This window comes from Neolamprologus multifasciatus, chromosome 12 (genome assembly GCF_963576455.1).
Source record: "Neolamprologus multifasciatus chromosome 12, fNeoMul1.2, whole genome shotgun sequence".
Classification (NCBI taxonomy): Eukaryota; Metazoa; Chordata; class Actinopteri; order Cichliformes; family Cichlidae; genus Neolamprologus; species Neolamprologus multifasciatus.
In genome coordinates, this window is record NC_140450.1 from 22,155,322 (window position 1) to 22,172,923 (window position 17,602).

The 17,602-nt window shown below is 42.2% G+C and overlaps 1 protein-coding gene across 5 annotated transcripts in view; it reads right to left on the minus strand.

Moving 5' to 3' along the window:
• The window catches only part of arb2a (ARB2 cotranscriptional regulator A), a 164,538-nt gene that overhangs the window by 97,760 nt on the left and 49,176 nt on the right, over positions 1-17,602 (minus strand). For all 5 annotated transcript variants that reach the window (XR_014877376.1, XR_014877375.1, XR_014877374.1 and 2 more), the window contains exon 7: positions 6,658-6,873. Coding sequence is in view for 2 of the 5 variants with exons in the window: in XM_085181466.1 (XP_085037592.1) it covers positions 6,658-6,873 (216 nt within the window). In the remaining 3 variants the exon portion in view is untranslated. The remainder of the gene's footprint in view (positions 1-6,657; positions 6,874-17,602) is intronic.

Below are 17,602 nucleotides of genomic sequence, written 5' to 3' on the forward strand. Positions count from 1 at the left end.
GTAGGCACACACCGGTTTCTTCAAAAGTTTGTCCGGTCCAGTACTTGCCCTGTGTTTATTCAATGTAATGAGAAGCAGGGAGAGGAGAGCAGAAAAGAGGAGTGCACTGCAGCCAGAATAACAGCCTCAACGCCAACACAAACCCAGTGTCTGACCAACACAGGAAACAATGAATCTAACAACATCAACACACTCTGACAAACAACCACTGCAGACCTCCCTGCTCCTCCCTTCTGCTCCTCCTCTCCAGTCGTCCAAAAAGATAGCGGATGTCTGAGGAAGCTGAAATTTCAAGGTGGAAGACGGTGAGCAGTGTCGGCTGGAAGGGATCTAGTGGATAAGAGCCATTCTACTTTTTGCACTCAGAAACCTTTCAGCGGAAGCCAGAAGTGTCAGGACAGTGTCACGGGGATCTCTAAACAACTTCATTGGGTTTAGACTCTTTTGCTTGGGCAGATACGGTTCCAGTCCAAAAAAAAAGTATAGGGAAAGAGAGCACAGAGAAAGCTGAAGAATTCTTTAAACGCAACAGAATGCACAGGTCACACAACAATGTCTTTCTGCAAAGGAAGAAGAAAAAACAAATTAGTGAAATTACACAGGACTCTCGTACTCACTTTTGCTCTCTCACTGACAAGCAGAAACACAGTAAAGACTGGCTGACCAATCTCTCAAGTCTCTCAGTCCCCTCATGCTCTCAGGCCACACACTGAGTAAACCAACCTGCAGCCCTAGTCATTACAGTCTTTAATATGTCCAGCTCAGTGCAGAACAGGATTGTTTTCATTTGGGCTAATGACTAAATATTAAATAAGCAATGTAGGTAATTACATGTTTGGTATTAGCAAAGAGGTTATTAGAATCAGTTAGTTTGTGTTTGTTTGTGAATGACTGCGTGCATGATTCTGTACATGTCTCTGCGCACACAATTAAATAGCGGACCTCTACGACACCTGTTTGCAATTGCATTCTAATCAATGTCTGGGACGTGCAGTCCTTTGCCATCGTTTTCCTGTTTTTTCTTCCCCTCCTGTATTTGTTTCATTCTTTTCTCTCTTTAAAGGCAGACAGGGAGCTCAGGCGAGCTGGAAGCTGTCTGGGAGCTGATGGGTCTGCTAGAGTGGGGGGAAAAGAAGGTATGGAGCAAATTAGCGGCAGAGATGGGAAAATAATGACTGTGGCATTGTAGGTAATTAGCAGGTATACTACCTATGGAGAGTTGGGAATATAATGATGCGAGAAAGAGACGGAGAAAAGGGAGAATGAGGTGAAAAACATGTGCAAGACTAACAAGGGTGGGGAAGAGAGAGAAAGACAGACAGAGAAATATATGTGTAGGTGTGTTACTTGACTTTGCAATGAGGGGATATACAGTGTAAGGGGGAAAAGAAAGAGTCAGAGAGAGAGAAAGAGAGAGGGGGATGCCAGAGAAAGGAGCAAAACTACGGCGTACATGTCATCCCACGTTCGGATTAGCGTGCAGAGACTGTATACAATAAAATAGCATGACCTTGGTAGGGTCAGTCTGCTCTGACAATATTTGCCAGGGCATTGTTTCAAATCAATAACTCATTAACAAAGTACAAAGGAAGTTGCTGTGGGTTTGTGAGATTCTTTATTAGAAAAGAGCGTCTGCGGGCCAGAAAGGTCATCACTGTGACATCTTGGCTAGCCTCGTGCTGCCGCCAGGATTGTCAGGTGAAATTACTGCGAGTCATTAATTGACATAAGGCAAAGGAAAGCGGGCAGGCAGACAAGGCTGTGTTTGTTCCAGGATGACCCTGAGGTGCTGTGTGTGTGTGCGTATATGAGCGTGTGTGTCTGACTATATCTTCATTCGGGTCAGCCAGTATCCACAACAGGGTTGTGTGCAAAGAGGGAAAGAAACAGAGACAGGGAGCTCAGTGGGTGGGGAGGTGTGAGCGAGGGCAGGATGGATGTGTTTGATGGTTGACCTGAGGAGAAGATTGGGAGCAGGGATCTGAGACCAGCTACACTTGTTCTGCCCCAAGCGAACTCACAAACACACAGGTATGCATGCATGCACATATGCTGTGTACTAAATAAGTGTGCTCAGAATTGCACACACACACACAAACACACCAACAGCACTGAATCCAACAGACCTTCCCTTTTAAAACTTTGAGAAGTTAAAGCTAAACTGACGTAAACAACTCTAATATAAAATTAAATTAAAGTTAAAAATGCCACACGCAGCATACCTAAAAGACTTGGCTCATAAAAACAGATACACAAGCACACACATCAAAGCTCCTTCACTGCCACATTTACACGGACATACACACCCAAATGCAAAAGTGGCATCCAGCCAATTTGCTCTCTGCAGCAAGCTTGCGAGCTGCCCTCTTGCCCGGGTCATTGACCTCTCCTCTGACTAGGTTCAGAGGTTAATCAAGTCCCTACCTGTCCTTAGAAATGCTGAGCCTCACTTCTTGGCAAGGCTACAGATCAAAGGTCAGGTAAACTATGTCTGTATGACTGCTTGTGGACCACAAAATGGGGCAAATAGGTGAAGGTGACAAAGAGCAAAAATCCACAGACAAACATGGTAGTACCGTGTCGCAATACAAATGTCAGACTGTGCACTTACGTGTTCACGTCTTAATGTTTATGATCGAGTTTTGGTGTGTTTGTGTGTAGATCTGCGTGCATGTACCTTAGAGAATTTGTAGTACAGCACGAACAGCAACTTCCTGAGCTAAAGAAGGGAGCCAACCAAAATGCCAAAACTTCAGTTCAAAACCACTGGCTCCTAAAACAAGTCTAACCCCATAGACTTCAATGCGCAAATCATCCAACTTTACAACTGAAATAAACATGTGACAACTCTGTAAAGTGTAATTTTTATATAACCTAACTAAATTGTATTAAGGCATAAAATTAGAGGCGGGAATCACCAGACATCCCACCATATGATATTATCACAATGCATCACTCAAAATAGAATATTTCTTTGTTTTTAAATGTTTTGAGCTATGCCAGCTATTACAGTAGCATATATTGCAATTCATTAATTAAGCTCCTAGATACAAACAATGACCTCAGCTGATTGGTGTGGACAGCTACAACTGGAAATAATGGGCCTTCAGAAGCAAACCCTAAAAAGTAAATGTACCGACATACACAACACACTACGTGCATCCAAAAAGATCAGTAGTAGAAGACCCCTAGGTTATGTAAAATATATCACCAAAAAATTAAAGATAAAAATTTTACTAAAAAAACAAACAAACCTCCAGTTGCCACTATGGCATGTCTAAATCGAGTGAAAAATATTAGAGAAGAGCACAAAGATATCATGGTGACAACTGAGGTTGGAGTGAATCTCATATAGCAAAAGTAAAGGAAAAGAACGGATAGCCTCAATCTGAAACCCTAAATTCCTCTTGGAGTGAGGGCCTCTCTTTTTCCCTCTCTTTCTCAATATTTAAGAAATGTACAGCGTTGAAAGGAGAAACATAAAAACACGAAAACAGAAAGAAGGAAAAGCATTCAAGTCATTTATAAAAATAAGTGGTGCTTAAAGAAAGGCGAAGCTCTGTTTTTTGTCCTCTTTGCTCTTTTTTCCCCTTCTTCTTTCCAGGGCCTGCTGGCCTAATCCCAGCCAGCCAGCCTTGGGTGAACTCTTTGGAAGCTTCTTAAGCCCATGAATGTGCCTTTTGTTCCTGCCATTCCTCCGCTTGGCTGACAGAAAATAGCTAACTGGATTACTGCTAAAATTCAGAGTAAAGTGAACTCCCAAACTTCTATATGGTTAAGTGCTAAAAAAGTACCCCCCACCTGCTTCCCCTCCAGTATCCTCATCAGCATCCCTCCGATCAGACTTTCTATCCCTCCATGCCTCCCTGTGCCCTCTCTCTTTTTCTTTCTCCTCTACCAATATCCCCCTAAACATGGCCCATTGGTGTGTGATCTAGAGGAGCAGAGAAGAGAAGGATTAGATAAGGTTGAGAGGTTGCACACTATGAACCCAAGGCTAAAAAGTAAGAATCCTAAAAGCAGTTAAGAGCTTACCAATGTGTGTAAGGAAGCGTATTAATCAACTCAACTCTATCAGTGGGCTGCTGTGTATTTGTGTGTATCTGTCAATCTTTGTGAGTCAACTGGAAGGAAAAAAAGAGATGATAAACTGTAATTTCAGAAGCGTCACAAATATAAACTCAGAGGAAGACAGGTGTTATTTTAAGCTTAAGATGCTTCTTCTGTCTTGTTGGGTGTCATGATATTGCCAGGACTAGAGGTTTATAGTTTGAATATGTGTCTTTCTGAATGGCTGTGTGCAGGTGGTCTGCCAGCCCAGCGGGAGTAAGACTGTGAGGTGTAGCGAATACAAAGGTTGGTGAGTGAGTGTGTCTTGGGTGGGTGCTGTATAAAAAAAGATGAAAACAACCCTGTTAAAGAGGTTTGATTTGATCCACCACCCACCTTGACCAACAGAGTTGAAGGAAAAAAGCGCACACAAGCGCACACAAACACGCTATCAGTTCTCTTTCCACCTTCTTTACTCTTTTGTCTGCTGGTATGTGTGAGCCTTTACATATCTCCATGTGTGCATGTGACAGCTTGCTCTTGGACGGATAGAGGATGAGCAGTGGAGTAGTGATGCGGCGAAAGGGAGGGGGTGGACAATAAAGGCGAGGTCATACACGCTAACATCCTGCTCACTTCTGGGTCAAAGGTCAAAATTCAAGAGGCACCAACACAGATCCTAACTGCTCGCTCGTTAATCGTGCAAAGACAAGTATATTTAGCAGCAAAATCTAAGGTGAGTGAGTGAGTATGATATTGTTTTGTGAAGTGCTAAATCAATTAGCAGTATACTTCAGTTGCCGAAAGTTTAATAGTTGAATAAAAAAGGAAGTCAACATTGTGCTTGGTTTAAATGGAAGGTTTTCTTTTCCTTTTTCCAGTCATTAATTATGTCGTCTGTCCTTGCTTTCATCTTGTTGGGATGGGGAATGTGAAGACTGTCCACTGCTTCATACTGCCTCCCCTCAATATGTCTGACTGTGGCCAGCATTCGTCACTGGGTAAGCAAGCAAAGCTGAATATAAGGACACAGAAATAATACTGCAGCTTACTTGTAGTAAAAGGAAAACTAAGTTGGGAGTGTAGTTTTGATCTAACTCTGCTAACATTACTTAGCGGTAAAGATCTCAGGCAAGAGGATGACAACAGAAAAAGAAGATACATACAAGTAGATACAAAAAAAAATTGAAATGGCGAAAGCAAGAGATCAGTTCATGATATGAAAATCATTCAAGCCTCAGCAGATACACGTGGTATACAGCTATAAAATAAATCAATATAGAGCTGACAGTAGATGCGGGTTTGTTTGGCACCATTATTAGAAATGACACGATGGATCATTTACAAAGATCTTCATGTCAGTGAGTGAGTTCACCGCTTGTATGATGAGGAAAGCAGCACACATGCAAAGTCTGATAGAGTAAGAGAGGACAGCAGCTAATTATACCTTATTAGAGCGTGTATAAAGGTACTGCTGGAAGGGTGCGGGGTGAGAAAAAAAAGCCCGTGATGACAGCTCACACACCGCCCGCCCTAACTCTTGTCAGACACCAGAGAGTGACGTCTTTCACACGCAGACACATGCACATACACTTACACACATGTACAAACACCACCCACATACACAAATGTACATCCATTGCTGCGATGCTACTGCCATCAACCAAATGAAGACTCATATAATCATTGAGGGCGCTTTGCCTATATGAGACCCAGCCATGGAGCATGACCTTAATTTTTAAGATTTTACGCAATGACAAATTAAAAAAAAGAAAAAGATAATTGGGCTGGACCCTGTTCAAGTGGCCAATGAATATTAAATTTGTCGGCAGGGGTCAAACACAAGACATCAGAAGCTTTATGCTATGGGTCACTTCCTTTGTTTGACCACAAGGTAAACTGGCCAAGCTAGGCGCCTCGAGTGCTGCATATGAGCATGTGTGTGTTTATGTGTATTTGTATGTGTATGCATATGCGTATGTGTATGATTAAGGGGTGCACAGTCAGTGTTGCACGATAAGAATGTTGCAGTGTGTTTGCACAGTGTGTGTTAGGGAGATAATAATCCCAGCGGTCAACAAGAGTGAAGGGCCAGAGCTGCACTGACCAGCCCACCATCTGAGAGGGGGAAAAAAAGTGAGGGGAAGAGGGGGAGGAAGAAGGAGAAAGGGAGGTAGCCATGTGGTTAACACTTGCTCACTGAGAGGCGACTGGAGAACAGCCAACCTCTTCACACACAGGCTGACCACACAAGAGCCTCTCTTTCTCCCTCTGCCTTCCATCCTCCCTTCATCCCTTGTTACCTAACATATCCTTCCCTCACTTCCTTAGCTAGCTTCCTCCTCCCCGCTCCCCCTTGCCACATTTGTCTTTCAAAACTTAGCCAAATTCCTGCTATCCATTTTCTCACCTATGTCTTGCCTCCTACCTCCTACCTCCTCCTACGACCCTAGAACTGTCACTCTGTCCACCTCCACCTTCTACTTTTCATCAGCATCTATCATCTTTTCCTCTAGCCCTGGCTCTGCAAACACTTCCTTCCTGCCTTCCTTCTCTTTCTTCTCTTTCCTCTCTCCATATCTTCATCGTTCCCTTTTTTGGACTTACTCGTATAGGAATCCGTTCTGTCTCAGTCTCTCTTTGTGGGTTACGGTATTTCTCATAAAATTCCTTCTTCTTTTTGCCCTCTTTATCGTCTTTGCGCTCCCTCTTTTCAGCAGGTTCGTCGGAGGTCTCCGTCGGAGAGGGCAGGGGAGACTTTGTCAGTTTTTCCACTTCCAAATAGTTCTCATTGGGGTTGAGCACCATCACGCCATAGCCCTCCTAAAACAAATAGGAAACATACATTTGTGTGTTAAATCCAAGGCACAAGCATCGTGAGATAGTTACCTTAAAGTGTTAAAAGTGTTGGATATTTTATCCATTAACACTATAACTATATGGTATTTGACTATTTCCGATTTACGTAAACCTTTTTAAAATAAAATATTTGTAAAAGAAAAAATAGAAATACAAATATAGGAGATAACCTTTAATCTGCATTTATTTCTATAATATATCAATAAATAGATGCATCTTTGTAGACGTGTATATACAGAAACATATGTGTGATAGGGGTGCAGATTTTTGTTTCCTCTTTTTTCTTAGTTTAATTTCCAATATGTTGAGGTGTTTCGGTTATTTAGTTTTGTTTTGTCTCCATGATACAATTATGAACTGAATTAAAAAGTGATGAGAATTTAATGCTTTTTAGAACATGTTTCTTTCTTTTCTTTTCTTTTTTTTCTTGAGAAAAATCGGATAGTCCCTTTGTCAGACCGACTAGGTAAGTAAACAGCAATATATATGTAACAATGCAGAGTAAACTACAAGAAAAAGAAGCTCACAAACATTTCTGTGTAATCTTGGTCTGGTAGTGGTTCATAGTCTTTAACAAAGAGCCCAGCAGTGGATCTTTATGAGCAAATAATACCGACACGACACTTAAAAGACACAGATTGTGACATGACTCGATGAAAAGATGCAAATCCAGACTGAAAGAAATGGCAGCGAAGGAGATAGAGGAGAGAATGTCACTGCAGGGACAAGCCTGAGGAGTAACTAGGGGATTGGAATTCAGGGATGGTGGTTTCAGTAAGTGAGTAGCATTTAGTGACTCCAAAGGCCATGTGTCACTTAATATCAGACCCAATCGATCCTACCATCACTCAGTGAAAGGCTTAGCTACAAATGTAAATATGACTTGAAACTTCTGCAGGCAGCACCGCAGATAAAAGTTGCATTAAGAAAAAAACCTTAAGAAATAATTACGGTTTTCACGTGAAAAGAAAATATTTGATTTACATAAAATGCCACAATAGTAAGGGCTTAAAAAGACTGGGAAAAGGAGAAGAAAGAGCCTATGTAATTATTAAAAAAGAGAATAACAGAAGGGATGTGCTGCTATATGCACACTGTAGAGGAAAGGAAGTTTTTTTTGTAGCCTAGTGACTTCTTCAACTTTGAAGCCATTTTAATTAACTGTGTTTATTGTCCTAAGCACTCTGAAACTAAAGCAGGAAATGGATGGATTCCTGTTTCACTTTGGGCTGGCTTTTCACACACAACCCCCATTGTGAACACACACATATACACACACACACACACACACGCACGCACACACCCCCCAAGGCTTAAACTTATGGGTGCAGGACGTTCTAACTCCACACCAATACAGACATGAACACTAAACTGTGGGACACGAAAGATATGTGTGTGACAAAAAGACCTTTAGGAGTTCTAAGAGAGGCAACTTCACCGGGCTTCCCCACAAATCGCCGACACACACACTGCCTCCTCACAGCGACATGTCGTCTATTCCTTAATAAGTGTTATTGCAATGTGCATGTCTTTTGTTGACGCAGCATGCGTGTGTCCCTCCTGTGCATATTGACATCAAACCTGCCACACACCCTTTCCCTTAGCACTTACCATGTGTTGACAATGGCGACTGACACTTTCTCACGTCTTCTGATTATTAAAATTTATCTTACGCTCACTCTTATTCAAATTCAAAGGTTCTTCTCTTCTATACATATTTTTAATAGAAAAAAACATTGTGTTGAGAAAGCCAGACATTATTAAATAATTAATTATTATATATTATGTATATACATTTTTTAACTTATTAGCTTTTACAATTTAAACACCACAATAAATATATTTAGAAAATTTAATTTGTGCTAAACATAAATTTTCTTCTACGGTACAAACTTCAGTTCAGTTTTGCTTTTTACTACAAGGCATAACAAGTCTGACATTAATGTAGGAAGTGGTTTATATTAAAAAAATATATAGATGATGCTTCCAAATCTGTAATTAATCACTTTCTATGTGTGCGTATATGCATGTACAGCATGAGTAAAGTTTAAGAGGTAATAAATGAGTTTCTATTAGCAAGATTAAATTTAGGCTTCAGACATCACAGAGACATCTGCACGCAAGAAGTTTAGACAGACCAGAACATTCAAGCAGATTAATTACCAGATGAAAAAAACAACAGAAGCCGGTGAGGCTAAAAGAGAGCAGTGAAGACAGAGAGATATACAGATGGATTATAAAAGGATAAGACCGAAATAGACAGAGAAGGAAGGAGAAGCAGAGAGATGTACTCTAGGCCGATAGACACCAGCTTTGTGCCACTGCCCACTGGTGGTAGTCTGATAAAATAACTGACAAGACCAGTTCAGCCTAAGGGAGCAATTTCATTACTAAAAACTAATACTAATTATATTATGAACAATTTTCAGGGTAATACACTGCAGTACATCAAACTCACCTAATACAATCTGAACAATATACATGGAATAAAACGATCAATCTTCATCATATTATCATCTTTAAAATACAACCGAGAATGTGCAAGCTCTGTAAACTTTAAAATTTATGGCAGTGTTATTGGATTAGACTGGATGATGGTTAACAGGTGTCTCTTATAAAGTATAACAAGGCTGAAGGAGAAGAATACAAATCTAGACTGAAAGATATATATAACATTTGAAGTGTATAAAACAGCATGAGTCCAATGGGGCTGCCCATTTTTCTCTTACCTAAATCCCAGTTCACAAGGCCAAAAGTTAATGGTTTAGCAACAGTGGTGCACGTGTTCTAATGGTAGCCCTATGGCTTATAACCCTTTTTAGTCTTCAGTGCTCTTACCCCAACTCTTACTGGTCAATAATGCCCCCCAGACTTAAACACACAAATGTCAACCTCAAGTAGCCCAGTTCTGAGCCTTTAGTGTCCTTATGGTAACCCCGAGTGCCCTGTAGCCTTTGCTTTGGAGAGGTAACAACACCTACCCAACCTAACATTACTAACCCCTTTCAGTTGGCCAGTCACCCAGAAGAACATTGCTGTAAAGGCGACCAGTGTCGTTGGCGTTCTTAGTCTGGAGGAGCTGGGCCGCCAAGTTCACCTCTATGTCGGAAACCATCATTCATTTGAACACTAAGAGGTCTGCTTTGATGTCAGGGCAACAGTGCTTTCCCTGTCCAGTCATTTCCTCCTCTTATTGTTGTCTCCATCAACAAAATATATGACTCTGAGCTCTGCGGGTGGAGAGGACAAGTAGATTTTTTTGTGCTTATTTTACTTTAATAGAATTCATTTTAGGTTTGATTCTACTTCTTTTCTTTCTTTAACTTCCACATACAACTAATTACTGTGACCCTATGACTGGATATACTAAATTCACTTCCCTAGAAAATACATGTTTTGTTAGAAAAATAGGGTATTCAAATTAAAAAGCAGAGTATCAATGATGTCCTCACGTATCACAGGATTCGTTTTTCATAAAAAGCTGTTTATCATCCAAATTGTGTGCAGCTTTTTTTTTTTGTGAAAACCAAATATATGGAGATATGTCTTTCTGTCTTTTCGCAGCTTCTTAGCTACCGCTAAGTCCAACTACTCCCCATCATTCACACAACACCCGGCCGTGGAAAAACTGATCTTTGTATTGTGATGTGCTGTCAAAGTGTGAATCTTACACAAATGCACATTGCCAAACCTTGGGTCACCCTGCCTTTTTATCACTAAATCTCTCTCACACACATTGCTAACACTAGGTCACTCCCTTTGTCCTACACGAGCACACTCTGTCTCGAAGAAAACAGACAGAGACTCGTACGCTCCTCTAGAATTCGGTCAGTCTTGCCTTTCTGCTGTAGTATGCAGCCTAAGTCTCTTCCCATGCCCCGCAGGTGCCCCTGTGCCACCACCACACTGAGCCCCTGCCCTGGGGCCAGCGGTCAAGAGGATCACCCCGACCCCTGTGAGAGGGGGGGCACCCCGACCTCATCACCTCGCTCTGGATGCTCCTTAGCTCTCCTTTGTCGGCCTGTCCCACACCAGATAGCACAACAAAGGCTGCCGCTGCTACGGAAACCAGGGCTCGACTCATCATCATGATGAAACCTCCATCATCTCATCAAACAAAGCATGTAAACTGCTTTAAATGCAAAAAAAACCTCAGTTTCGTGTGCAAGGTATTAAGAATAAGTAATAATAATATAAAAGTAAAATCAATACATTTATCATATATATATGTGTGTGTGTGTGTGTGTGTGTGTGTGTGTGTAGAGGATGTGATGGTAATTTCTGATGAAATATTATCCAATAGCATCTTATGATGCCTCTATAGAAAAATAGTTGTGCCTCCTGTCCACTCTTTCCCTCTAGTCACATTATTTAAAAAGAAAGTGGATAGTGTTTGTTTGCGTGCGTGCGTGTCGACATGTGGGCGAGCGCGAGTGAGAGTAAATAAGGTGTCCCTTTAAGACAGCGGCACCTCTATTTTTCCAGTGGCGTTGTAATGAAATGAAATGTGTCTAATGTGCAGGAGCGGGGACAGAGGCGGCTGGAATGAGAGGGTGTTTCATCTGTGCGTGTGGGGCTCCACGAAGCTTTGATGTGAGAGCTCTCATGTAGTGAGCAGGGGCTCTGGGCACAAGGAAAAGGACAGCACTTGACAGGTACAAAGCATGGCTGATAGCGGTCATGGGTGCATGCAGTGAGGGAAAGTGGATGGTATGGTTGTGTGAATTGGAGGGTCTATGTGTTGTAGGTGTATTGTTTGGTGAACAGGAGCAAATAAATGTTCTTCTTCCTGTTGCACTTGTATATTAATGCACTGATGTGTGCATGTGCATGCAATTTACATCTCAAGAATCAGTCTGCAATCTATGGTGTCCAGCGAAATTGGCCCTTAGGCAGCTTACATTATTAGTTTTCTGTCAGGTGGCTGTTAGGATCAGGGCTCTTACAATCAAGTGGCTCAACAGCCTTCTCTCCACTTCCTTGTCCCAGCAATATGCAGCCCCCCGATTCGCTACTGTGGCTTGACTGACAAGAGGGAAAGGGTCAACCAGCGTGGCATACCCAATAAGATGAGAACAAGGGGAGGGATGACTGCAGGCCACAGTCAGGTTTGAGTGTAACAGGCTGACTGAGGTGAAAGGATAAGTTGGAAAATAAGCATAAGCAAAGCTTTGGTATCACAATCCGTCCACATTTCACTTACTAGCGGCTGGAGTGGCTGACAAACACATGAAAAAACAGCTTTTTGGAAGGATGAAGACAGAGAAAAATGAACAGTTTCTCAATGAAGAGGTACACAGCAGCTGAGCGAGATGGTAATAACAAGTACGCAGTCGTTTGCTCTACCTCTCTGTCAGGGCCACCCTGCTCTGCGTGACCTTGTCTGTCTCAGTCTCTACGTGCACAAGCTTTGCATGCAGGGCCTCTTTATCCATTGGATCCCCTCGTTTTTTTTCTATCTCGCTTTTCCCACTCCCCCTCTCCCTGAGGTCGAGATACCACACACTTCGCACAGTACTGTCAGATTAAGTCACGGTGCCCCTTTCTCATTTAACACAGCACCCGTCTGAGACCCCCAGCCCACCCCTCCCCATACCCACAAATCACACAGCTATAGTTTTTTTTCTGAGAACAGAAGGGTGGGAGAGTACTTACTGTACCACAGGGGCTATGAAAACATGTGGATCTTAGAGGGGATGTGAGAGGGGATGAGACGGGATTGTCATCAGCTTGTCAGCCGAAATCAATCAAACTCTTGATTAGACGAGATAACCAGACCGTCATGTAAGCGTTTGCTAGGGAGACCTAATGTCCTTAAATATTATTTTATAGGGTCTTTCTAAAAAAGGCCAAGCAGAACGGTAGTAAAAAAATTGTGTCACAGGTTGTCAAGATGTCATTGACCTAAAGTTACCTAAATTACAAGAAATAAATATGATTTAGTGTTTGACTTGCTTCTTCTTAGATCATCTGTTTAAGCCCACATCCTTGCATGTTTAAGAAATCAAGTGAACAGCACACATAAATGTGTACAGAAAAAGTAAGACAAACTGGAGCTTCATCTCACCATCTGCCCTCCCGAGTTAATTTTGAACAAATCACCTACTGCATGGGTTTCTCCTCTCATAAAAAGAGTACACATTTAATTAAGTTTCCCTAAATTCAACTTTTCACTTCAAGTTCAAAGACTCGCTTCTGCTAATGTAGTCGTACACTAATTCAGCCAAAGTAAATAAGTCTGTGGTAATGATTATCTTTTTCTTGATCTTAATGAGCACAAATAGTTTAGGTCAGAATAAGAAGCTAACCTTTTGAGCTAGTCAAGTAGTTGTGTCTGTAATAAGCAGCAGGGTTTTTAACCTTGGCTTGGATGTCTGGGTTCATTTGGATATTGTTTATATGTGGAGTTGAATATTTATAAATGAGTTCAAAGTGGAGCAGTGGGGTGGAGGAAGTGAAGAGAATAGTGCAGCTTCTGATCCCTCATGCCTTTGCTTCTTTTTATGCTCCAATTTACATTTCTTTCTCTCCGTTTCACTCTTCCTGTCTCGTTCCTCCCGACCCGACTATTTTCAGCACCTTTGTGAAAGAGTAGATATAAAAACACGCAGAAACTGTTGGGTAACTCACTCGCTGAAAAGCTGGTTTATGTGTCGGTTATTTACCACACTCAATCTGAATTTATCCAGCCAATATCCATGCTCAATGGTTGATCAAACATCGGAATGGCTAGGCAGAAACTCTGACACATAAAACACACACACACAGATTTCAGAGGCCTGCTTCATCTGCTCTCAGCACGACACGCAGAAGGAGGTGTAGAGTTGGGGGTGGGGGTTGCTAGATTGGGGGTGGATGTAGCATTAATCACCGTCCAGGTGGAAATTGTCAGAGCTATCGATTGTGCAAGTAAATGTTACACAAGTCATTTGTCAACTTTTTCCCTTTTTTTTCTTCTTCTTTCTTTAAAGAAGAGCACGCCATTGGTCAAGACACTGATAGCATGTAAATTCACCGAGACTGAGAAGAATCATCTCACTAGATGTGATAATGACTATGCTTTTGAAAAGTTTGATTTAATTTTGGTTTATTTGTTTACTTGACAATGAAAATATAATCTATAATAACGAAAAGAGTTTTTGCAATCTCTGCTACTTTAAATGTTAAGCCAGCTGCAACAGAAATTAATATTTCCAGAATCTGTTAAGATTAGACCAACACACATGTGTTTGCCACTGAAAAGGAAATACAGTAAGCAGGAAGAGTCCTCAACCCGCAGAGGGAAAGCTATGGGGAAATAAATACAGCAGGCTTACTCTGATGCTGTTAGCATTTTGATTTATATATTCTATATTGTCTCCCCTAAGCATACACATGTATTTTTAATGAGGGCACAGAGAGATATAGATCATGGAATGATAGGTGCCTCCCTTTCCACCCACCTAACTATTTAATGTATAAATCAGGGGGAGAGGTGAGGATAGCGGGAAGAGCTGTGAGGCTACAAAAACAGAAGACAGGAGGAGTGGAAGTGTCCCTGGAGCAACCCTGAAGTTATTGTCCTGAAGGCCACTAACAATAAAAAGAAGAAAGCCAAAGCTTGAGTTCAACAGGCTGAGAAAGAAAAGAATGTAATGACAAATTAAACAGAGATGTTTATAATCCTGATGCTTATAAAAAGTACAAAAAACAACCCCAACAATCTGCGATTACAATGAAACATCAATTTCTGTCTTTCAGTTTAACTAAAGTAAAGAAATTCCCCAGCCATGTGAATTCCAAAAGACACGCACTGTCAGTGAATGTTTCTACTTTACCATCTGGACAGGTACTTGATACATGAACACACACGCAGTGGGTGCGAGACGCATGGCCATATGTACAGACTGAGCCAGCTGGGGTCAATGGCAGGACAGATCTAAACATTTTAGACACATGTAACACATGTATGCACGCATGCGCATGCACAGACCTAGGCACACAGCCTTTACACAAACACATGCAAATCATCCATCAAACTATATTCTTCCCCTTTATCCTTATCAGGGTCACCTGCAAATCATGTAACAGCAAAATATTCTACCCTGAATTCAGATTTTGACTGATCAGCGGTTTTGATAAAATGTGTAAGAGTCCTTCACTAGGTGTCACATACCAATAATCAGCAGTGTGAGACTTACTAATAGCAATCTCACTGAACATCACACAACCACTATGATCTTGGTGGGTCAAAGGTCAGAGAACATTCCCGACACCCCTGGACTTTTACTGTGATCTAGTAAAAGGCCAAAGAAGAGCTGCAGAGAGAACTGGAGGTCCTGGCGATGTTGCTATGTGAGCGGTGTTAGATATTTCATGTTAAGTGTGACCTTTTGTGGGATTAAATTTTCAATTCTATATGTGTAAAATATTCATTTCTATTTGCGGTGATATTGTACGCCGTGGATTATAACAGGGTACCCATCAGCAATAAAGGCCACAGTATTAGCACACGGACCCACAACTATAGTGACACACTCCAACCGCTCAAAAGTCTGACCTCTCTCTAAGTGGAGCTGCACCACAGGTCCAGGAGTCACGGGAGGTCGCTACAGCCAATCACAAGCTGTATTTGAAGTGTGAAGGGTAAACACCATGGCTGGCCTGTCCTGCCATTTACTCTGCTTATTTTCACAGCATGTAACCTAGAAAAGCGGTTGCAGAGAATATAGCATATCTGTGAGTGTGCGTGTGTGTGTATGCATCTATATCTCTGTTCCAGCACATTTTCCATGGTGTCATTACCACATGGCAGGGTTTATGCTTCACAGCACACACATGGAGCTACGCGATCCCCGTCATCCTCTCACCACACAGCCAAATACACACGGAGATATACATGCTGTGGTAACAAAGTAAACCGTACATTAACCTGACGCAACCTTCAGAAGCGGTTGAAAGCAATTAACTATAGAAAATCAAAAAAATCCCCTTTCTCCTCAGAGCTTTCTCACACACAGACCACCCTCAACCCCACCACCGCCACAATCCTTACTAGAAGCCCTTTCAATTCTACTTTTTTTTTTAAGACCACCTGTTGTCTATTATTTTTACATACAGCTTTTCTCATAAATCATAACACTGGGTAATTAATCAAGCTGTCAAAACAGTGACCGAAGGTCACCTGAAGGGGTCGGAGGTGGTTACAGGGCCGATGAAGGTCAGGGTCACACCACATTCCTCATCTTTAAGTTGGGACGGGATAGGGGCTAGGCAAACAAAAGCGAAAGCAGATTGGGGGGGGGGGGGGGGGGGGCAGATGAAAAAGAGAGCTAGGGAGACGGTGAGAGTGAGAGAAAGAGAGAGAGAGAGGGGAGAAAATGACAAAGAGAAGTGAAAGAAGCTGTCAGCTGCCTACAGATGAAGACAGGGGAGGCGATTCTGAGAAGGGAGACATCACATGAAGAGGTGGAAAAAAGGGAAGAGGCATGAAAAAAGAACAAAAGAAATCTGCAAAATGTTTCTACTGTATAGACCTGAAATTGGCTGCAGAGAGAAGAAAGAGAAAAGAAGGAGGTAGGGCGATGTGCCTTCCTCGATGAGAAAATAAGAAATCAGCTGTCGAAGTATGATTGTTATCTCGTCCTTTTTCCTAGTGTGTGTGTGTGCGCGCGTGTGTGTGCCCGCGCGTGTATGTGTGTGTGTACACGTATAGGTGATGAGGCAGACTGATATCTTTCTCAGAGGAGTATGTATCGGTGTCTCAGCGTGTTGAGAGTCAGTTCAGAGAAAGGACCATGGGCCTGGAGTGGCATGTCACCGATTCCACAATTCACACTGCTGATTAGATCATACTGATTAGGAAGGTACACACACACACAGACACACACATGAATACAGTAAATACCCACAAAATGACCACAAGAAATCCCAAACAAACACGAATGTACTGTCTTTCCTACAAACAACGAGAAAGGAAAGAAGAAAGGAAGAATTTGCAGAAGAATTTGAAAGTGCAAATGCCGTGGAACTCTTCACACTATGTTTGAGTCCCCCTTCCCTGCGTCAAGCATGAATTCTCAGGCGTGGCTTGCGCTATCAAAAACATCACTCTTGAATGAGGCACCGACCATTGCGCAAAATTAGCTGTCACCCTTTCCTCAAAATCTTTGTTAATCTTGTTTCCAGTGTTTGCGGATTTATCAGCACATGCATCAATGTCAGCTCCTTGGTTACTGAGCCGCAATACTTGGGAGAAGATATAATTAAAAATGTTTGGGGTGTGGGGGGCAGAAGGGGATGGCTGCTGCAGAGAGCGAGAGTGCTAGGAAAGACGGGGCGGAGTGGTGTCTGGGAGGAGGAAGGTGAAGTCTTCCCTCTCGTCTCATGCTTTCCCCTGGGAGCCCGTGGAACACAAAGCCACTGATAACAGACAAACGGGCCTGGCTGTGCCTCTCTTCCTCTCCCTCTCTTCCTCACTTTCTAGTATCACAGAGGTCAGCGTGTCACCATATCTCTTAATGACACTAGTTCCACTGATCTGGCTGTGGTCCGGGAAACTTGTCTCCTTGTTAACAGCTACCTGACACAAAGGAAAACAACAACTAAATGCATTTATGAAGCGAGCCTTAACAATCTGATAGACAACTAATGTTTTATACATGGCTCTCATGCCAACGTGGGGCATCATTTATGAACTCTGTTTCAGTAGATA